We start from the raw sequence: 20,217 nt of genomic DNA on the forward strand, positions 1-20,217 counted from the left end.
CCACTAAAATGTCATAATTCGCAAGTGCCACCTATTTCCAATGGTTTATAAAGAGAGGTAAATGTGTTTTAATCCATCAAGATTAAACATTGTGACTGTCTGTGTTCTGGTTAAAGAGTTAGTAAGACCGGACTTGAACTTCTATAAATCCCCTTATTAAAATGGTGAAGTAGTGGGCATCTGTTAAAGAAACACAACAACAACAACACTTCAGTCTGCATCCTGAGTAAAGTCCCAGCGATAAGTATATGCCATACAGCCTTTCTTTGTATAACATCTAAAGGCATGTTCTAGAAGTTCTAGAAAGGAACTTCTAGATGTCACATTGCTGCTGACATCCAGATCTATGCCTCACACTTCAGTTGCTTGGCTTTGGAAAGAAAGTGGTGTTGTGGTCTCCATAAGGTCCTTCTATGAGTTTTATAAAGACTTGAAGTATCCTCTAAGAAACAGGTTAGGCATGTGTGTGTTGGGCGATTTCTTTCAAGTTTGGTCATAATTACACAGTTTTTACTTCAAAATTATAGAATATGAAAACAAGGTGTTCACTTCCTCATTACCAGGCACAATTGGACTAAAGTTTATATTAAATGAAAACAATAATCAATCCCAAAATTCCTACAGAAACTCCTGTTTTATGGAAACAAGAAGGTAAATGTTTTGGAGACTTGTCAGCTAAGTTCATGTCATTGAAGTATCAGAACTACAAGCCTTTCTTGTGTCCCTTTGCCATTTCCAACTATTCAGGGCCACACAGTCACTAAGAGAGGATTTTTCCCTCCCTGCCATTTCAGTTTCTCAGTGCCAAGCATCTACTGTGGCTGCCAATGAATCAAGTTCTCCTTCCTCTCCTCCCCTGCAAGCTCACACTCTCAGCAAAATGTCAGAAACAAAGTGGAAGCAAGCTTTTCCCAGGCTAGACTTGCAAAAGAAAGTAACAGAACTATTTTTCACCAGGAAACTGACCCACAAAGCAGACTGGATCTAGTTAGGGGCTTGAGAAGAAGGTCAGCTAAGAAAACAAAGGGAACTCTCTTCATAGTTCCTTCTGATAGAGCTTCACCAACCTCAAAAACAAAGCCTTGTCTCAGTCAAAGAAAATGGAAAGGAGGGCATGTTAGGTGAGGTGTGAGAAGCCATGGACTCCCATAGGTGACTCGTTTGCATGCTGTGTGTCTGTCTTCCCTCTCCCTGGGAATAACTGGCTCCTGTTCTCAGACTCCATTTCTACACTGTAATATCTAATAAAGTGTGGTAATTAAAGCAAACCAAATAGAAACAAAATTCCAATTCCTTTGTGCAATCATCATGTGAACACTTATCCATGTCACATACAGGCATTCATGTAGCAAGGATGCCTCTTCTCGATGTAGACTACACGAAAGTCCCAGAATCCATTTATTAACATGCCTGTGTTTCTCTGACTGTACCTTAGGATGCAGGTGGGGCCGGCTTACAAAAACATCATGAACTTTTCAAAAATTTAAATCAAAAGTTTTATACATTCAGAGTGGACACATTTCTCACCTTTAATCTTGGAATCTGGGAAAACAAGTCGCTTCTAGGGCAAGCATAAACATAGAGCTTTGCTGCTACTAAAGGGTTAATGATGTCCGGGAATATGAATGTCAGCAGTTGAGACGGCATGCTTGTGTGTTTGCAAAAATATTTTCTGCATTAGGTCCAAATCCCTTTGCAAACAGATAAATTACTCTATAAATCGTATTACCCTGTGCGGATAAATCACACATGCAGGTTTACAAAGCTGGAGAGCTACAAGGGAAAGTCAGCTCTGGTTAGGAGGTATTTGGGATTCATAATCACTCACAGCTAAGGAAACAAAGAAAGAAGTACACACTATCATGTGCTCACTCTTTTGCTATCTGGAATAATGCATGTACATGTACATACAACACACACACACACACATACACACACAATATGCCATAACACACCACACACAATTTCACCTCTAACAAGGCTAGAGATCCCCAAGCAGGACATTCTGTGACAGCCAACCAAATTTATTTCTGAGAAAAGAAAAGAAAACTTTGCTGTTCTAGGCAGCTCTGCCACAGAACTGCTCCCTGATGCCCCAGGGTTTATGCACTATCAGCTCCTTGCACATAGATTAGAGGTTGATTTTCTATTGCATGCTTTTTTTTTTTTTTTTTTTTTTTATTACCACAGCCAGCAATATTACCTAGATAGACAGACCAACACTGGGTCATTATATTTGGAAGAAATGGTATTTTAAAAGATCTCCAAGGAAAATACTTTCTTCTTTCCTCCTCTTTTTCTATTATTATCATCGGCCAGAGAGTCAAGTCAACCTGGGAAGGGGGAAGGTAGAAGAGATATATAGGAAAGAAGCATTGAGCTCTAATGGAATACAGTAATGACTAGGTCTCATCCAAGTCTCTCTACCTTAGAGGGGTCAAACTCTCAAGGACTTAGGATGCTTTTCCAAATTTCCATCCTAAATTATGTTGCAGATCTTGGCAGAGCTGCATAGGCACAGGACTTTGAACTCAATAATCAATTTGTAGTATCTAATGTAGTGTCAGGTCAATGCCTTCTCCACCTCTGTTTAAGTTTTCTATTCTTAAAGGCCTGCCATTTGGCTGGGTCCTTTTCTTCCTTCTCCTCACTCTTCTGTTGATTTCTGTTCACATTCCAAAAAAATGCCTCAGTCATCATCCGAAGTCATCATCAAGTTTATTGCCTACGATGCCAATCCAGAGATCTTTACAGAAAGTCTTCTATCAGAACTACTGCTAGGGCAGACTGCCTTGCTGAGCAACACACACACACACACACACACACACACACACACACACACACACACACAGGAACAAGGAGAATGCAGCCTTGACCATGCTTTGAAAGCCATAACTCAACAACTCTTGTGTCTGAACCGAGGAATCTCAACAAAACTCTAAGTGCCAAGCGTGAGCAATTACCACAGCATGAATACAACCCAATGCCACTGAAGCCACAAAGTTCGCTTTTCTTGACTAGAGAAAACAACATTCAAACAACTGAACATTCCAAAAGCTCCCTTGGCTATTGACAGGGACCAGATTTCCTTGAATTTTGTTCCCAGCTAGATCTTCAAGTCAATACAAGGGACACACACACACACACACACACACACACACACACACACACACACACACACACGCCCACAAGCCCACAAACCCCCAAGGCAGCTGGAGTTCAATATTACACACACACACACACACACGCACACGCACATGCACACATGCACACACATGCAGCAAAAAAGTTGCTCGCAAGCCCCTACCTGAGGATGGCCGTGTCCCCCTGCCTCACGGTGATGTTGTCCGTGCCTCGGTTAAAATCCACGCTGCGAACGGGCAGTCCTGTGGGAAGAAGGCAGAGCAGTCTCAGTAGGACCAGCGGCAACTGTTTCCGATCGGGCTGAACTCTCCCGACCATGGTGGCCTCGGCGAGTTGGTCCGCTGTGGACTCGCGTGTGCGCGCTGCTGGCCACGGAGAGGGGCTCTAGCGCGCGGGGCTCGCAGCCACTTCCAAGGCTGCTCGGGCGGGTCCAGCGCGCACTCCCTTCCACTTTGCCTCGCTCTTTCCCTCGCTTAGTCTCTTTCCCCTCTGAGATTTAACAAAGCCCTCATCAAATCCAAGCTGGAGTGGGGGAGAAAGTGGAGGGAGAAATTTTCCGAAGGACTAGTGCAAATATAAAATGCTTTAATGATGAGGAGGCGACTGTCAATGGCAGGGGTGCTTCCTTAGACTCTCTGTAGCTGGCTGCTTCTCTGCCAGCGTCTGGGCTGAGCTCCTTCCCTCTGTAACCCACTTTCCCAGGCAGCAGGAGAGCCTGCCAGGGAGAGTAAAGAAACAGCCTCTTGCAGCAGTAGCAGCAGCAGCAGCGGCAGTAACCCGGGAGCTCTCTCCCCCTCCTCTTTCCTGTTTCTCCCTCCAGTCCCTGTTCTCTCTCTACTCAGCACCTCCCCCCTATCCTGATGGTTTTCAACAGCTCCGCCGCCACGTCACCCCCTCCTCCCACCCCTCAGCGTGGCCCCTTGCTTTGCACAACTGCCCCCTTCACCAGCAGCCAGTCTCAATGAAAGCCTGATGCGCCTTTGGGTTGTCAGGACAACAGCTCCATCTGAGGCCTGGCTGATTTCCTTAAGAGGGGACGGGGCTCAGAGGTACTGTTAAGACAGAGAAGAGGAAGTGGGCTTATGCTATAAAAAAACAGGAGAGAGGGCCCAGGAAAGAAGAGCAAAGGCATGGCAAGAAAGAAATGCAAACCTTGACAAATGGAGCTACATACACATGGTTAGGAAGTCATACTGCAGAATGGACCAGAAAGATGAGAAATGGGGAGGAAACTCGCCAGGCTGAGTCTCAAACTGAAAGCCAAGGTTGGTTTTGCAGTCCTGGCAAATGGCTTTCCACACTCCTGTGGTATTCATCTTTTCTCCTCTCCTGAAGTATTTGAAAGGTTTAGTTTATTTCCCCTCTTCATTCCCTCCTCCCTCTTGAAAACCCCTTATTAAAGATGGATTGGAGACAATGCTGGTATTGAGTGGTCTGGGGTGTGAATGCTTGTCTTGTCTTTCCCAATTGCCAGCCTCAGCAGCTGATCCTTGATCTCCAAATCAACCACACTCTCCAGGGACCCCACAGGCAGACACAGGAGTGATGGGATTTGGGATTATCACTCACATGGTACATTGCAGCTAGCTCACCAGTTTCTAATGCCACTTGCTTCCTATACAAGAAAGTAGATCAGAACTTTTTCTTGTATACTTTGCTATACAAGAAAGTAGATCAGAACTTTTTCTTGTATACTTTGCTATACAAGAAAGTAGATCAGATCTCTTTGTCATTTCCAAAGAGATCTAAGTCCACAGGCAGCACTCTACTGAAAGCAGATGCCCAACACGTATAAGGAATTGACATTTGTCACTTCTACCTCAACTAAGTTGTGTGGTCCATAAAGGGGTGAATACCACAGTCACTCAAGTGAGGATTTCAACGCCAGACAGCTCCCTCAGCTCTGAGGTGATGGGGTTAGCTGAAGACTTCTTTTCCATCTTTCTGTCTCTCTGTCTGTCTGTTTGTCTGTCTGTCTCTCCCTCCATCCTTTTCTCCCCTTCCCTCCCTCTCCCTCTCTTTTTCCAAACATTCACAGAGTACAAAAAAAAAAAAAGAAAAAAAGAAAAAAAAAAAAAAAACAGTGTTATGACATCTATAAGACAAATTGTTGTAAGCTTCCTGTGGCTGACATTACTAGACTCACTTCCCCAATAAAGAGACAGAAAATACTTCCAAGTTCCAGGTTGTAGGCAAAGGAGGTGGGAGGAGGAGCAAGTATGAAGAGTTTTTGGTTTGGGGAAACAAATCATCCTCAGACTGCAAGAGTAACCATTCACTCTTGGTTTCATTTTGGTCTCCTGACTTTGGAAGAGCTTTGGAATTTCAACTGTTTCCTCTGTGATAGCAAGGAAATTTGACAAGGACAGTTGTACATCTCATCTTAGTTAAGTTGATATAACATTCTGGCCAAATGCAACATGGTGAGGAAAGGTTTTGCTGGTTTAAACTTCTACATCACAGTCTACCATCAAAGAAGCCAAGAAAGGAACTCAAGACAGGGATTTCAAGGCAGGAATTAAAGCTCCTCATGGCTTGATCAGCCTGTTTTTCTTATACAACCCAGAACCATCTTGCCCAGGGGTGGTTTTGCTACTAGTGGTCTGGAACCTCCCAACCCCAATATTTAAAACAGAAAATGCCTCCACAGAATTGCCTACTGGACATGATTATGGAGCCATTTTTTTTTTCAGTTAAGAATCTCTCTTCTTCTGCACAGCTAAGACTGTGTTAAGCTGAGTAAACCAAACAGTACACTTGGCTAGCTACAGACATTTACAACTAAAATCACAGTAAGAGCAATAAGCTATGAAACCCTAGCACAACTCAAGCCCTAAAGAGTTATTCAGAGCTGGCATTTGCCTTGTCCCACAGAATATTTAAGATTTTTTTTTTTTTTTGGATAGCATTTTATCAGTTCAAATGTAGATGACTTCCTACAGATTATGTGAGAAAGTAAAGACCTTTTTGTCTTTGGAGAAAATATGTTAAAGTATTGGAATCTGGATTGTCCCAATTCAAGGTTTATAAAGTCAATTACTTTTATTTGCACTGGGATTTCATTTCACATAAATCAAGATGTCCTCTGTCAGTGGTGAGCCATCTTGGAAGCCAGAAATGAGCCACGGCTTGTTCGGGACATGGCAGTTGAAATTTTGAACTCATTTTATCAGTGAAGAAATGGCTAGATAACGTGGTTAGGTGAGTCCTAAGCTCTGTAATTGTCAATGCGAGTGGAACAAATGGTGTTAGCATGCTTGAGGGTTGGCACCAAGACTGCAAGGAGAAGTGCATCTTGCCTTCCCATACATTGCCAGTAGACTTGACCATATCTGCCAAGGATATTTTCGCTTTTAGAAGTAGATGATTTGCTTACAGAATGACTTAGATATAGTATAAGTTCTTCCATTGTAAGGTGTTCCTCTGTTGTCAGAGAGACAAAATAAAGAGATGGTAGACAGAGACCACAGAGGGTGCCTCAATTCCATTGACCATGCTAGGAAAGTGGCATTGTCCAACCGGGGACACCGTGTATTCCTGGATGCCATGGCAAGAAAGACTAGACTGATCAAGAATAAATGGAATGCCTCAGTGGATAAGATTTTATATGAAAAAATAGATTTTTTGTTAATATATTTGTATGTTTTTCAGAACAAAGAGAAGCATGAAACAATGGTAGCATTTTTTTTTTGTTTTTCGTAAAAGATGCCAACACATGACCATTAACTAATTTCTATACCAACAAATTCTTGCTACTATCATGACTGACCACCTAGGAAGTGTTTAGAGCAAATATGATGCTTGCAATCCAATGCACCAAGCAATTCATAGAAATAGAAGCAGGAATATAGTATTTGTAGTTAATCAATTACATTTTGGATTTGTCTTCATAGTCATACTATTGAGAAGATACTCATCAAAATTATAATCACAATCAAAAAAGAAATAGTTAAATTAATTTAGAAGACAAAAATCACAAGTCCATATTTGCATAGAAAAATATCCAAAAACTATTAAGAGGTATACTTTTTAAAATATTTATTAAGCATAGTCTGGTTCTTGGGGAAACTTTTGTTTAACTTAACTGACCTACTGTGAGAACACAAGGCAAAACACAATCTTTACAGAAAGATCACCATTTAGAGGATTTCTAATGTAGAAGTTTCAGCAATGTTTCAGTCTAATTCAAGAATTTCAGTCACAAAGTGTATTAGGTAAGTTGATAATTCAATGGAATTTACAGTCATACAAAACTTCAGGAACTTCTTTCTTCCAACACATGGCCCCACAGAAGAGTTTATGATTGTTAACTATAAGAATGGAGGACTGTCTGAAGTTCTTCTCCCACCCTTATTGTAACCATGAGCATTCACTGAGTAATGAATGAATCCAGCAACTTCCCTTGGCCCGGTGTAGTCTCTCAGGCCATCCTCTCTTTATGTGCTCTTTGAGTCCTGGTTTTGTTCCTCTTAAAGTTCTCTACTTTCTGATACATCAATAAAGTATAAAATCGGACACTGAATCTCATACTCATGGTCATTCCCCTCCAAACTACCTTATTATTAACTCCTCCATTTTCCTTCCTTAGAAATATCCAGAGAGGAACACATAGATGACTTTCTGAGAGGCATACAGGTCATTTTTTTCAGAATCACTTTATATATGCTTGTGAGCAGCTTGGCAAAAATGAAAATACTTGGGTTATTTGTGAGGCGGACATGGCTGTTAGCCATGTGAAACTGCCATCATCACCCAAGTAAGATGATCTTAACTACTACTTTAAAATAACATACTGCCTCTCCAAAAGAGGCTTTAGGAGGTTCTGGCACTCTCCAGAGACAAATGCTGCGAGAAAAACAAAAACTGGCTCACATCTGAGTACCCTAAGAATCATGAAGCACTTACTCCTCTGTTTAGCTGTGTAAGGTAACAGGCTTGCAGGAAATCCAAATGAATCCTGGAATGTACAACTAATTATTTGGCTACATTGCTTGCATTTTATGCTAAAATAGTCTATAATGTTATTAATGAACTGCTCTAAATTTCCACAGTTGTAAGGTCTTAATCATAATAATATCATGTCTGCATTCTACTTTCATAAGTAGAATTAGCATTTCCATATGAGCTAGAAATGCAGACTTGTTAAAACTTCTCCTCAGGATCTGTGCTATCATATCCTCATTGATTTCATTATAAGCTAGCAGTGTTCAGGTACTTTATACTATACCCAGGAGTATGGCATTATCTTGTGACTTGCCATTAGAATTTGGGACCTTTAATTTTAACTTCATTCATATATGCCTTTCTGTCTCAAAACAACAACAAACAAAAAAACCTGTTCAGCTGCAAGTCAGTTATTGTCCAGTGTTTCCTCATAGTCCCCTAGTGAAATATAACCCCTGGCTCAAATTCTGCACCTTGAAAACCAGTCTAAGGTTTGCTTTTAGTGCATGTCATGGTTCATTGTTATCAAATCAGTCCTTGGCCTCTAACAATGTGGGTTTTGCTCACTTGTTCTATTTTTACAGACTTCAGTGCTTGGATGTGTCCCAGTTTCACAAGGTCTTGGAAACTGTTCAGCTTCTTGTATCCCCACATTTCACTTCTGCTCTTGGTTCCTCATAAGCACACCTGCACTCACGGTTACTGACTGGCACACTGGTGCCCCAGGACACTTAACACACCCTTTTATTTCAAAGAATTGCATACACTGGCCACACTGGCCTTGGGCCCACCTTTTTCCTAGATTTTAAGCTCTGCCACCATGGGCACTATCCACAAGGAGGTAACAGTGTCCGTGTAATGCTGGATCTGAATGGCTTATGCTCTATCAGGAAACCTTTCATTGAATGGCAAGGACATTGGGGCATCTATAAAGATGGAGGAAACAACATCTCCAAAAGAAAAGAATATTAGGACAGCAACTCAAGAAAACCTACCCTCCATTGGAGGCTTCTGCAGTGAACTGAGTTCCTGCACTCAGAAAATAGGTCAAGGAGGAATGGAATAGAGTAGAGTAAGAGTACTCTAAAATGAAGCCTAAGCTTATGACGCATTTGGTCACTCAGTATATGTTCATTAATGTGACAGTGGCTTAGAGAAACCAAGGCTCTGATCTCATTTGCATCCTAGACCCCAAAATAAATATCAAACAAGTAAATATGTTTATATGTTTGCAAAGTGAAACCTATGGGACAAAGTATGAGTGGTAGAGTATAAAATTCCTACAGATGTGGGGCAGGGGGAACATGCATAAACAAAGCTAGCTTGAAACCAAATCCTCAAACATGAGGAGGTAGACATGAGAATGTCAATGAGGTCACTTTAGGTTTTAAAAATGCCATGTTAAAGGCACTAAAATAATAATATGTACATTCTATATCTTCAGCAGAAAGGAGCATTTTAAGTGTATGTTACAGTGCAGAGAGAAAATAAATGGATGAAATCAAATATTAAGAAGCTACCCTAATGAGACCATCCTAAGATTTGAAAGTTATGTTTTATTCTAGTGATATAAATGGACAAAGGTTTGCAATAAACGATTTAAATACTTCAGTGGGCATTTTACAAAGAGTGTTAAAAAAACAACATTGACAACACGTTGTCTCAAAACTGCAATAGAAATGAAATATCAAAGAGAAGGATATCTTAGTACCTCCGTGCAGCATAGGCTATGGAGAGACCCTGAGACAAAGGGAAGATGAAATCAACTGGACTGGCTCAAGATGGCTCCCTCCCCAAGTGTTTATATTCTGCCATAAGTCATCTCTGCTTTTCTCGGGTGAGCCTCTCTCCTCTACTGCTTTAACTATGGTACACACCCGTGAAGTTACCACTCATCATGGAGAGAGCTGACAGAAAGCCCAGTAGACTGTCATTGATATCAGTTGTACAGAAAAAAAGAGTTCCGGTTATTGCTTGCTAAGTATAAATGCTGCATATCCTTAATTATGATTCTTATATGTTAATGGATATTAGTTTAGTAAAAATATTTTGTTAAAATTGTTAAAGAATAATGAATGCATAACATGATGGACAGATGTCATACAATAGCTAATGTATACTAAATATTTTTTTGCATATCTGTATTTTCCAGGCAATAGCTATCCTGTGTAATTTGAATGGAACACCTAGCAAAATATCTTGAGGCTATACGTCATGCAAATAACACTAATATGTTTTCTCCAGAGCTTACGGACAATATTGAGCTTCAGGGAAGGCCTACTGCTGGGTCATATATTACCTGAAGTGTCCCAGAAGTGTTCGTGCTTCAAAGTAGCTTCCTTTCCTCTCTGGCTTATCATTTACATTCGTGGTCCTCTCCAGTTCGCTTCAGTAATGAATGAAGAAGCATTGCTTCGATGAGAGGAAAGGAACTCACAAGACTGAGCTCATCAGTCAGTTGCTATATATGAGAACATTTATAAATAATGTTAATAAATATGCGAAACCACCCTGGAGCAGTTCCTATGCTGAGGTCTGAGGCTTCACTGACAATCTGCTCCACTGTGCTTCTCACAGAGGAATTACATTAAAGCCCTTCCTTGAGAGAGACAGCATGACTTACAGTAGAGTTTTAGAGTGGGGTTTTCAAGCAAGCTTTCCATCAGCAAAGGGCCAAAATTAGCCTATATATATACATACATACATTCACATGTGTGTGAATATTTACACATATTCAACCCTCTCCCTCGTTCTGAGAAGGACTGAAATATAATAAAACACAGACTATGTATCCAAGAACTCACAGCCAATACGCTACACGCAGGTGAGCACTCCTGTAGTAGAGAATGAGGAGCCAGTAAATAAGGACTATCTTATGAAAGAGCAGAATCAAAATGTAATAATTCAAGGAAGATTTTAAAATTGGAAGTTTTAAAAAGAGATGATGGTATTTTTTATTAGATAGTTTATGTATTTACATTTCAAATGTTATCCCCTTTTTCCATTTTCCCCTCTCCCCTCCCCTGCTTCTATGAGGGTGCTTCCGCTCCCACCCACCTATTTCCACCTCAACACCCTGGCACTCCCCTACAATAGGAAAATGAGGCATCACAGGACCAAAGGCTCCTTCTGTTGTTGCCAGAAAATGCCATCCTCTGCTACATATGTGGCTGGAGTCACGGGTTCCCAACATGTGTACTCTTTAGTTGGTGGTTTAGTCCCTGGGAGCTCTGGGGGGTCTGGTTGGTTGATATTGTTGTTCTTGCTACTGGATTGCAAACCCCTTCAACTCCTTCAACTCTTTCTCTAACTCCTCCATTGCCGTTCCCATGCTCAGTCTGATGGTTAGCTGCAAGCATTTTAATCTGTACCAGTAAGGCTCTGGCAGAGCCTCTCAGGAGGCATCCCTATTAGGATCCTGTCAGCAGATAATGGTATCTTAAATACACCTAAAATACATGCAAGAGGAAAGAAGAGGGCAGTGATATCCTTTGCAAAGGGTAGCCATGTGATCTAGCCTGTAATGGGGATGGATATCTAAGATCTAACTGAACATGGGGCTCTGTCTAATTAAAAATTCCAAATACATTGAAGAAAAATGTCCCATTTAATCCCACAGTTAGATTCTGGAAAAGCTGGGAGTCCTACAAGCCATCAGAGATGTAGAAAGTTCAATAAGGATGCTAGTCAGAAGCCGGAGTTGAAGTTGTTGAAGGCACAATGAGAAAGATAAACATTATCAACCCTGTACATATTTTCCTTCCAAAAAATTGTAAAAAATAAAGATCTTTGCTCAAACATCCATCAAAGGAGAAGACAAGCTGTAGAAAAGTATATAGGGGGAAAGAATCAGAAAAGTCAAAGTGGAAAATCATTATTTTAAAGTGAGGGTCATTGAAGTGGCTTGACAAGTATGTTAATGAGTTTGTTAATGCCTCATTCTGTAGACAGTAAGGAATCTTTAAAAAAATGAGCAAGTGAATGACATAATCAGATCTGTGTTTTATGAAGATTACTGTGGAGTAGGACATATACTGGGACAAGTTAGTTGGGAAGTCCCTGTAGTAAAGTCTCTGAAAGAGCAAAAGCAGGACTTGATGAAAGTAGGCTTCAGCACAGTGACAATGGAGAAGAGGAAGCAAGAGCCTGCAGAAGAATGTCACCTAAAACTGACAGGAACTGTCACTTGTGTGTGAGAGTAGAAGACATAGAAAAGGCAAAATATTGCTCGGCCTTCTATCTTCTTTCTGCTTATAGTTTTGCCTAATAAAAATGGAAAATTTGAATTAAAAAATGCTAAATCTAGGGGAAATTTGGAAATTCTACTTTTATATCTCTAGGCTGGCTCATAACTTGGTATCCAAATAGCCTGTACTCCCATATGGACATGCTTGTGAAATTGTCATAGACGTATGATACTCTTCACAGAAGAGCTGTCTTTGAGATTCAGAGAACTAAGCCCAGAAAGCCCAATTCCTTCCCCACAATTGTTGTTAACCTCTCTCTGTTCTGTATTTGTGCAACTTCAATGTATTTATATAGCATAATTGTTTGTTGATAATGAATTTCATTCTGACTTTTACAAATGCATGTCCCGATAGCAATTAACTGATTTCACTTTCAAGAAGAAAAATCATCTGAACTTGTCTCCCTCTGCTGGTTATATTCGGAGGTATCACTGTACTTACTTAACCAGAATAAAAGAAAGAAATAGAAATACACAATGATAAGACAAATAATAAGATAACAATTTCCATTTTACAATTATAGGGCCTTGCAGTTCACAAGGTACAGAGACATGTGTCATTTCTCCTGTTGTCTCTACTACAGTTCTGTGAGATAAACAGTGTAAGCATCACCACCCCACTTGTCAGGAAATCATTCTGAGACTCCGAGCCAGCAATCTCACATGTGAAATTAGAGGAAAATCAGGAGGCATATGTAATTAGGAAGAGAAGTTACAGTGCTAAAGCTAAGGGTGATCTGGAGGAATCTTTCTGTTTACTCCTTCAGATTTACAGCTGTCACGTGGAATTGAGATGCTTTCTCACTGCCTCACCATTTTATAGCTGAGATGGAGAGTTGGTATAGCTCTTCAGAATCAGTGAGACTAGATTCGTAGAACTCAACATCTAGACAGCACTCTTTGTATTATACCATGCTTCCTGTCTATTCATTGCAGGATATTAATATTTTGCCCACCTGTCCTATAGCACTGCCTATAACAATCTGTGTCCTCTCATAAGTAGTAACTAAGAAAATGTCCTGTAGACATGCTCTCAAGCCAATGTGATGGAGGCAGTTCTGACACTGTGGTCCCCTCTTTTCTGGTGTGTCAAGGTAACAGCTGAACCTAACTATAAAAAAAAAAAAAAAAACTTATAAGCAAGTAAGAGAACAAAGGAACGCTGGAAATATAGGCAAAGAAGTCAGGTTTATGTTTTAGGTCAAACACAAAAAGCAAGACTTAGTTGCTATTTGCATATAGAAGGGATGTATTCATCTTGGGACTGAAACTCTAGGAAAATGTGCAGGTTTGAGAGATGTTGAGGTATCAGATAATGTGCGAGCAAAACACTTGGCATGGGCTCCCTCAATACATCGCTGCCTGGTACCGTTTTCTTTTTTGCTCTATGCACCATCTATAGGCAGTCAGTAACAATTAGTAATCACGAACATGTCAGTAGAATGCGCACAGGAAAATTTGGTGGAGGCAATTCCTCATCTGAGACTCCTTCTTTTCAGATGTGTGAGGATATGGCTCAGCATCATCCTCTCCCACGTTGTCCCATTCATAATGAATATGCCCATTCTTTCGTGGATGGGAATAGAAACTGATAAAAATAAATTATACTGGCGTCTGGGTGATTTACAATTCTAACTTCCTTAGGACTATGGATATTATACAAGAAGAGTTAAATTCAATGCATTCCTAATTTCTGAAGAACATTTTTAATGTAAGTATACTATAGGAAATCTTGAATTTTTCCTGACACAAAATAAAGCTCTTTGATAAAAAATTGCAAAGATACTTTAATATCCAAATTTTAAGTGTGAAATTGGTTTGCATAATCTTATTAAGTCATAATATCTATTTGCATAAGGAAGGGGACCATTAAATACTTAGAATATTAAATAAACACACGGAAATATATTTATAGGTTTTTATGAAAGATTTATCTTTAATTTTGAGATCATATGTATCTACGTAAGTCTCTACATAGGTGTGTGGGTACCCATGAACCCAGTAGAAGTCTTCTAAATATAGAATTACAGGAATCTGTGAGCTGACTGGTGTGGGTGCTGGGAACAGAACTCTGGTCTTTGGCAAGAGCAATAAACACTCAAAATGTTGAGAGCTTACCTCAGCTCCTGAAAGGTTTGAGACATGTGTATCATATGAGTGTCAATTATCAATTAAGAATAGAGATATAATGACTTTTACATACAGCATAGACACGTATAAAATCTACAGACCTTGGGGAAAATAAAAACACAGATTCTTTCCAAAACATACGTAAATATTTTCCATAACCATATTCAAGACCAATTGTCACAACTTTTGAGGAGGTTTCACTTTATAGGCAGCCACATTTGTCTGCTGCATTCTCTTTTTTTCATGACAGCATGGCAGAGTATTGATCATGGGGTGTAATTGGCTGATGAGTGACTGTGGAAGCCATCTGGGATGGTCGGAAGCAACGAGATGAACTGATATTCACGGTTAAGGAGGGTTCAGATAGAGGAAGAGCTTCAGTCAGGAAATATCTGGCTTATCTGTGAGTACTAGAGAACTTTGGGAGTTGGAAGATATGTGAGAAAATAAACCAGAGAGAATTCTGGAGTAGCAGTGCTAAGAGAACCAGACGGACATGAGTCAGCACATGGCATGAATGAGGGTAATGTAGGAATCTCAGTGAGGTAGTGTGAGCACAGTTATTTCTGAAGGCAGAATATTCCTATTTGTCAACTCTCTGCAGACAGGTCCATACCTGTTATTCTGTTTCTCATAATAATTCAAGCACCTTGCTATTAAGCAATTATACTCAGACAATATACAACCCGTTTACTCTTTTACAAACTAGAATTACATAGGTTTTGGGTTGTGATATCATTAGCAATAACACTTGGTTATTTTATTAAATAATAAGAATTTATTGCTTGTTCACTATGTAAGCTATCCTCCAAAAGGCCTGAAGGAATTACCCACTGTGGTCACCATGATAAGATTTATTTGTAACACAATTTTTTCACCTTATTTGGAAAGTCAATCAACATCTAGTTTTATGGATGATTTGAATATGATTATAAATTGTTTTAAATATTGAGAAAAGCAAATGTCAAGAAATCTAAACAAAGTAGACAGGTCATTCTCACCTAGCATATGGCAGTTAAAATGTAAGGCACTCAAGTCAGAAAGTAGCAGAAAAGGTGCTTTGATTTCCTAGGAAATAGAAGATGCTTGGGACAGAAGTCAGAAAATAAAGGGGCACAGATAGTGCAATGTGTTATTAACTATACAAAAGTCTACCTAGTTCTGTCTTTGCATAAGTAAAACCACCCAGTTCTCCATGCAAAGGGAAGGTTTTTTAAACAAATACAGCATCATCACTGCATGTGAGAGTTCAGGCTGATGGATGATAGGAAATTTATTTAGATAGAGTGTAGAGATGGATTAAGGTCCATAAGAGAGAAAGAAAAAATTATCTGAATGTAAGGTCTTAATAAAAATGAAGTCTTTGCTTTCTAAGGCAAGGTTGCTGCAGATACTGGTATTTCAGCTGAACAAAGTGGTAGGAGTGGGCCAGAAAACTTTCTTAGCAACTCAAATAAGAGCAACTGAAGCACCATTTCATGCCAGCAAAGTGGAAAGGGATCACTGCAAGGTCACCAGTATAAAGGGAGAGACAAAATTATTAAGTAGATGTATGACAGGGATAACTGAAAGTTGTCTGTGGTATCCTTTTATCCATCACTTCAAATTGTGTCTCTGTCAATCTCTCTCTCTCTCTCTCTCTCTCTCTCTCTCTCTTTCTCTCTCTCTCTCTCTCTCTCTCTCTCTCTTTCTCTCTCTCTTTCTCTCTCTCTCTCTCTCTCTCTCTCTCTCTCTCTGTGTGTGTGTGTGTGTGTTTGTGTGTCTGGCTGCAAGTCTGTGTGTATGTCTGCATATGTCTTCCTGCCTGCCTGTCTGCCAGTCTGCTTGTGTCAGTGTGTGTGTGTGTGTGTGTGTGTGTGTGTGTGTCTGTCTGTCTGTCTGTGTCTTTTTTCTCTCTCTCTCTGTGTATATGTCTGTCTCTGTCTCTGTGTCTGTGTCTGGTATATCTGGGGAAATTAAAAGAAGGAGTGATATTGCTGGGAACTGTACTTTAAGCAGGACCTGGCCAGTTACACCAAGGAAACAAGGAAAAAGGAGGTGAGCAGTATCTGGACTACAGCAGGGCCTCCCCTCTTTAGCACAAAGTGCTTTTGCATTCATTTATCTTCACTTGACACTTTATAGCACCCCAGAGAGCTCTTTGGAAGAAAGATGTTATAAATGTCAGTATTAAGATAATAAACATAAAAACAATAATAGATACTCAAGACCTTTAAATAGAAGGAAGATGCTGCCTGTGTTCCTCACTAAGTGGTTTGGATCAATAGCAAAGTATGATCAGCACCCTGAGTAAGGAAGGCCTAGGGCACCCCCTGGGTGTGCAGTGAGGTTAGAAATAGCCTGTAGGCAATAGTCTTTGCCATAGCAATGGTACACACCCTGCCTGTTTCAGTCTTTATACAGTCAACACCCCGTGCATACTATACAGTTAGAGGGACTTCCTACTCCAATGTGTCTGAACACAAGATTTTACTTTACTAGGACTTCCATTGTCAAATGGCAGATCCCAGTGTTTGTTTAAACATGATGATATATTTTTTGGTAGCTAATACAAATAAAATTTATCATTTAAAATGGTCTTTTTTTTTGTAATGTAATTAATTCAATTTGCAAATACAGTATGGCTTGCTGATATTAGCTAAGCCACATGCAAATGAAAACAATTCTTCTGATAGTTAGCAGGAGTTTATCACTTTAAATAATTTTTAAAAATAAAACATATGTGTGATTTTGTGTGCATGCATGTGCATGAGCACATTTGTTTGTGAAGATATAGGTGTGTGTGTGTGTGTGTGTGTAAGTACAAGCACTTATTTATACCTGCAGTTTGGAAGAAGGCAGTGGATCATCTCAACTGCACTTGGGCATTTGAAGTATGTGTGACTTGTTGTGAGGGTGCAAGGTTCCAAACTCTACACTTGATCTTAGCCAAAAGACTGAGAAGTGATGGTTCCAGACTCTAGTCATCACAATTTTGTAACAAGCCATCTAAGTCACTGAGCAAGAGAGGCACCAAAATCTAAAACTCTGGGCCCTAATCTTGGAGAGATATTTGCTGGAGGAGGGACATGTCTGGAACAAACTTTGGTGTCACACACAGTTCCGGCACTCATTCTCATATTTTAGAAATGAGAGTGCTTCAGCAATCCATATATGATCAAAAGATTCACTGAAGCCCAACTGTATTTGCAGACACTCAATCCTCTTTGTAGCCTGAAACTGGGTGCTTTGTGCTGTACTGATTCTTTATCATCTTTCCTTCTTTAGGCAGAGCCAGATGGATAGAGTATTATAATGCTCGATCTGTCACTGTCTCGCTCTCTGCAGTGCCTATTCTTATCTGATACTTAGAGGGAAAAGTGCCCTTAATTTTTATAGAGAAATGTCAAATTTATATCCAAAGATTTCTGGGTTTCCAAACAGCAAAGAAATTTAGAGTAAAGGCATATTCAGCACGCACCTATTTTTTCTCTTGGATGTAAATTTAAAATGTTTCCTTCATATGTAGTAGGAAAAAAAAAACGATAGGTTAGAGAATTTCTCATCAACTATTCTTGTATCTTCTATATCAGGAGTTTTAAATCAAACAAGTATAATTGTACTTCTCAATATTTCTCATGGCATAGAACCAAAGTCATAACAGAATCCAGACATTTTATTTTATAACTAGAGTATTTGAAAGCCCATGACTTTACTCTGGGTCTCACTCCGGGTCATATAAAAGAAGGCCAAGATGAGAACGCATTTCTTTTCATCTCGGTTCAGTGCTTTGATTGAACTATGCTGACAATATATTATTCTCCCTTCCCCCCTCCTTGTGTGTGTGTGTTTTTGCTTATTTGTTTTCCAGGGTAGAATGAGAACCTTCTTTGTGTCCTCTGCATTCTCTGCCTCCAAATGTTCTTGCTGCATCAAATGCTGGATAAATACTCTACCCTGCCTCCATCTGCCAGCTGATACAAGTGCTCCTTGCTTTGGCTCCATCGAAAGTAAGACTTGAATCCTATTGGAAACATAATTGTCTAACACCTCAGAGCTCTTTACAAATCTGGTGGTTGACTTCATTAAACACTATCAAATACTTTAGAATCCTTAGGAATAAGAGATAGAGCCTGTCTCCTTTGAAAGCACGGGGCCAGCATGGGGCCAGCACAGTTCCTGCCAAGGACCCTATGCAGTCAATGGAAGATTTTCTATTTTTTTGTTAGTTTTAATAGTAGTCCAACATAACAGGGAGAAATCTAGAAAAGAATCTTTTTTAAAAGTTATTGCCTTCATTAAAGAGAATACCACTATTAAAGATATCATATTTTACTTTACTGAATTGGCACAAAATGTTTAGCCAGGTAGGAGTCTCATAAATTCAGTGAGGTGCTAGGGATGAGGCAAGTATTGTCTTCAAAAGCAACCCTAGTCACTAAACTGTCACTCTCAGAGCTTCATTCTCTCAGCCTAACATTACCTATTGAAATCCTCTACCAACTTGTATGAAAATCCCATTCTGTATCACTGAAAGTTATCAGCTAAAGGTCTTCATCAAACACAGCCTGAAACTTTAGGAATCAGTTCAACAGGTGATGCCTCAGCTAATGCTCTGTTCCTGCCTGAGGATTTGGTACTGGAGAATTTTTGTCCCATCACTATTCCTATTCCTATAGGACTAAAAATATAGTATTTAGAAAAATCGACAATTTCAGAATGTGGGAATTAGACCTTAAGTGACGAGGCTAAGTAGGGTAAGCCATCTGGACTAACTCTTTCTCCAGTGACCGACAGTGGAGAACCAGTTAAGCTAAGCTGTATGCTCATCCCTCTCAAGGCAGAGATAAATGGCCTTGAGTAGTGGGCATGGGAAGGGTTAGCACACGGTTGCCTCTGCTTCAGCACATGCTTCCCTATCTGTGTTCTCTGCTCGGGTTTCACCTTGTTTTCTCCCACCTTCCTAAAACTTCCAACTAATAATGTATCTAGTTTCCATTGCTGAGCTTTTCCTTCTTACAGCATTTTCTAAAAAAAAAAAAAAAAAAAAAAAAAAAAAGAAATGACTATTTATTTTCCCATTCTCTCTGCAATGCTATAACTCATGCTGAACAATAAAATGAAGAAGTATATAGGTTTAAGGTAACTAATATGTATATTTAAAATATTTTATGTTTTTCTTTGTTCTTAAATTTCTACTTAATTTTGCTTTGCTCATCAACAGGAGTATTTGAAAGTGAAGTACATACATTATCAATTCATTATACATTTCATGCATAGACTTATCGAGATTCATACATACAATTATCAAGCTTCATATGTTCACTTATTAAGATCTTATCTGTGCTCAGATCCATGTTCATCCCTCCTCTCTTACTTCTGCCAGACAAACACATGTTCTCCTACCTTTGATTCACTCCTTCCTCCCACTTTTGGAATCCACTGTGTGCAACTTGTGCTGCCTGCTGGGAGGCTGAGTGGCCGTGATGAGTTGATTTTGTGCAGGCCTTGCACAAGTGTCCATCCATGGCTGGTGGGAATTCCTGAGTTCAATGAACAGTCCTACCACTGTTGTCCAAGCTACAGCTCTTATTTTCTCTGTGAGCCTTGGGTTTGGGTGGGACATGACAGACCTTTCACATTTATGTGTGGGAACAGTTTCTTATTCTCAACTCCTTGATCCATGCATTTGCTGATAGTAACTGCCTAAGGAAACTTCTCTAGTAAAGGCTGCAAGAAGCACTGATATACTGGTATATCCATAAATAGGAGGT

General features: G+C 39.8%; 1 protein-coding gene across 2 annotated transcripts in view; it reads right to left on the reverse strand.

The window, feature by feature from the left end:
* The window catches only part of LSAMP (limbic system associated membrane protein), a gene marked incomplete at both ends in the record, with an annotated part of 2,089,443 nt that overhangs the window by 610,601 nt on the left and 1,458,625 nt on the right, over positions 1-20,217 (reverse strand). For both annotated transcript variants that reach the window (XM_080918681.1, XM_080918680.1), the window contains one exon: positions 3,308-3,386. In XM_080918681.1, the coding sequence (XP_080774807.1) occupies positions 3,308-3,386 (79 nt within the window). The remainder of the gene's footprint in view (positions 1-3,307; positions 3,387-20,217) is intronic.

Source organism: Micromys minutus, assembly GCF_963924665.1.
Source record: "Micromys minutus genome assembly, chromosome: 7".
Taxonomy (NCBI): Eukaryota; Metazoa; Chordata; class Mammalia; order Rodentia; family Muridae; genus Micromys; species Micromys minutus.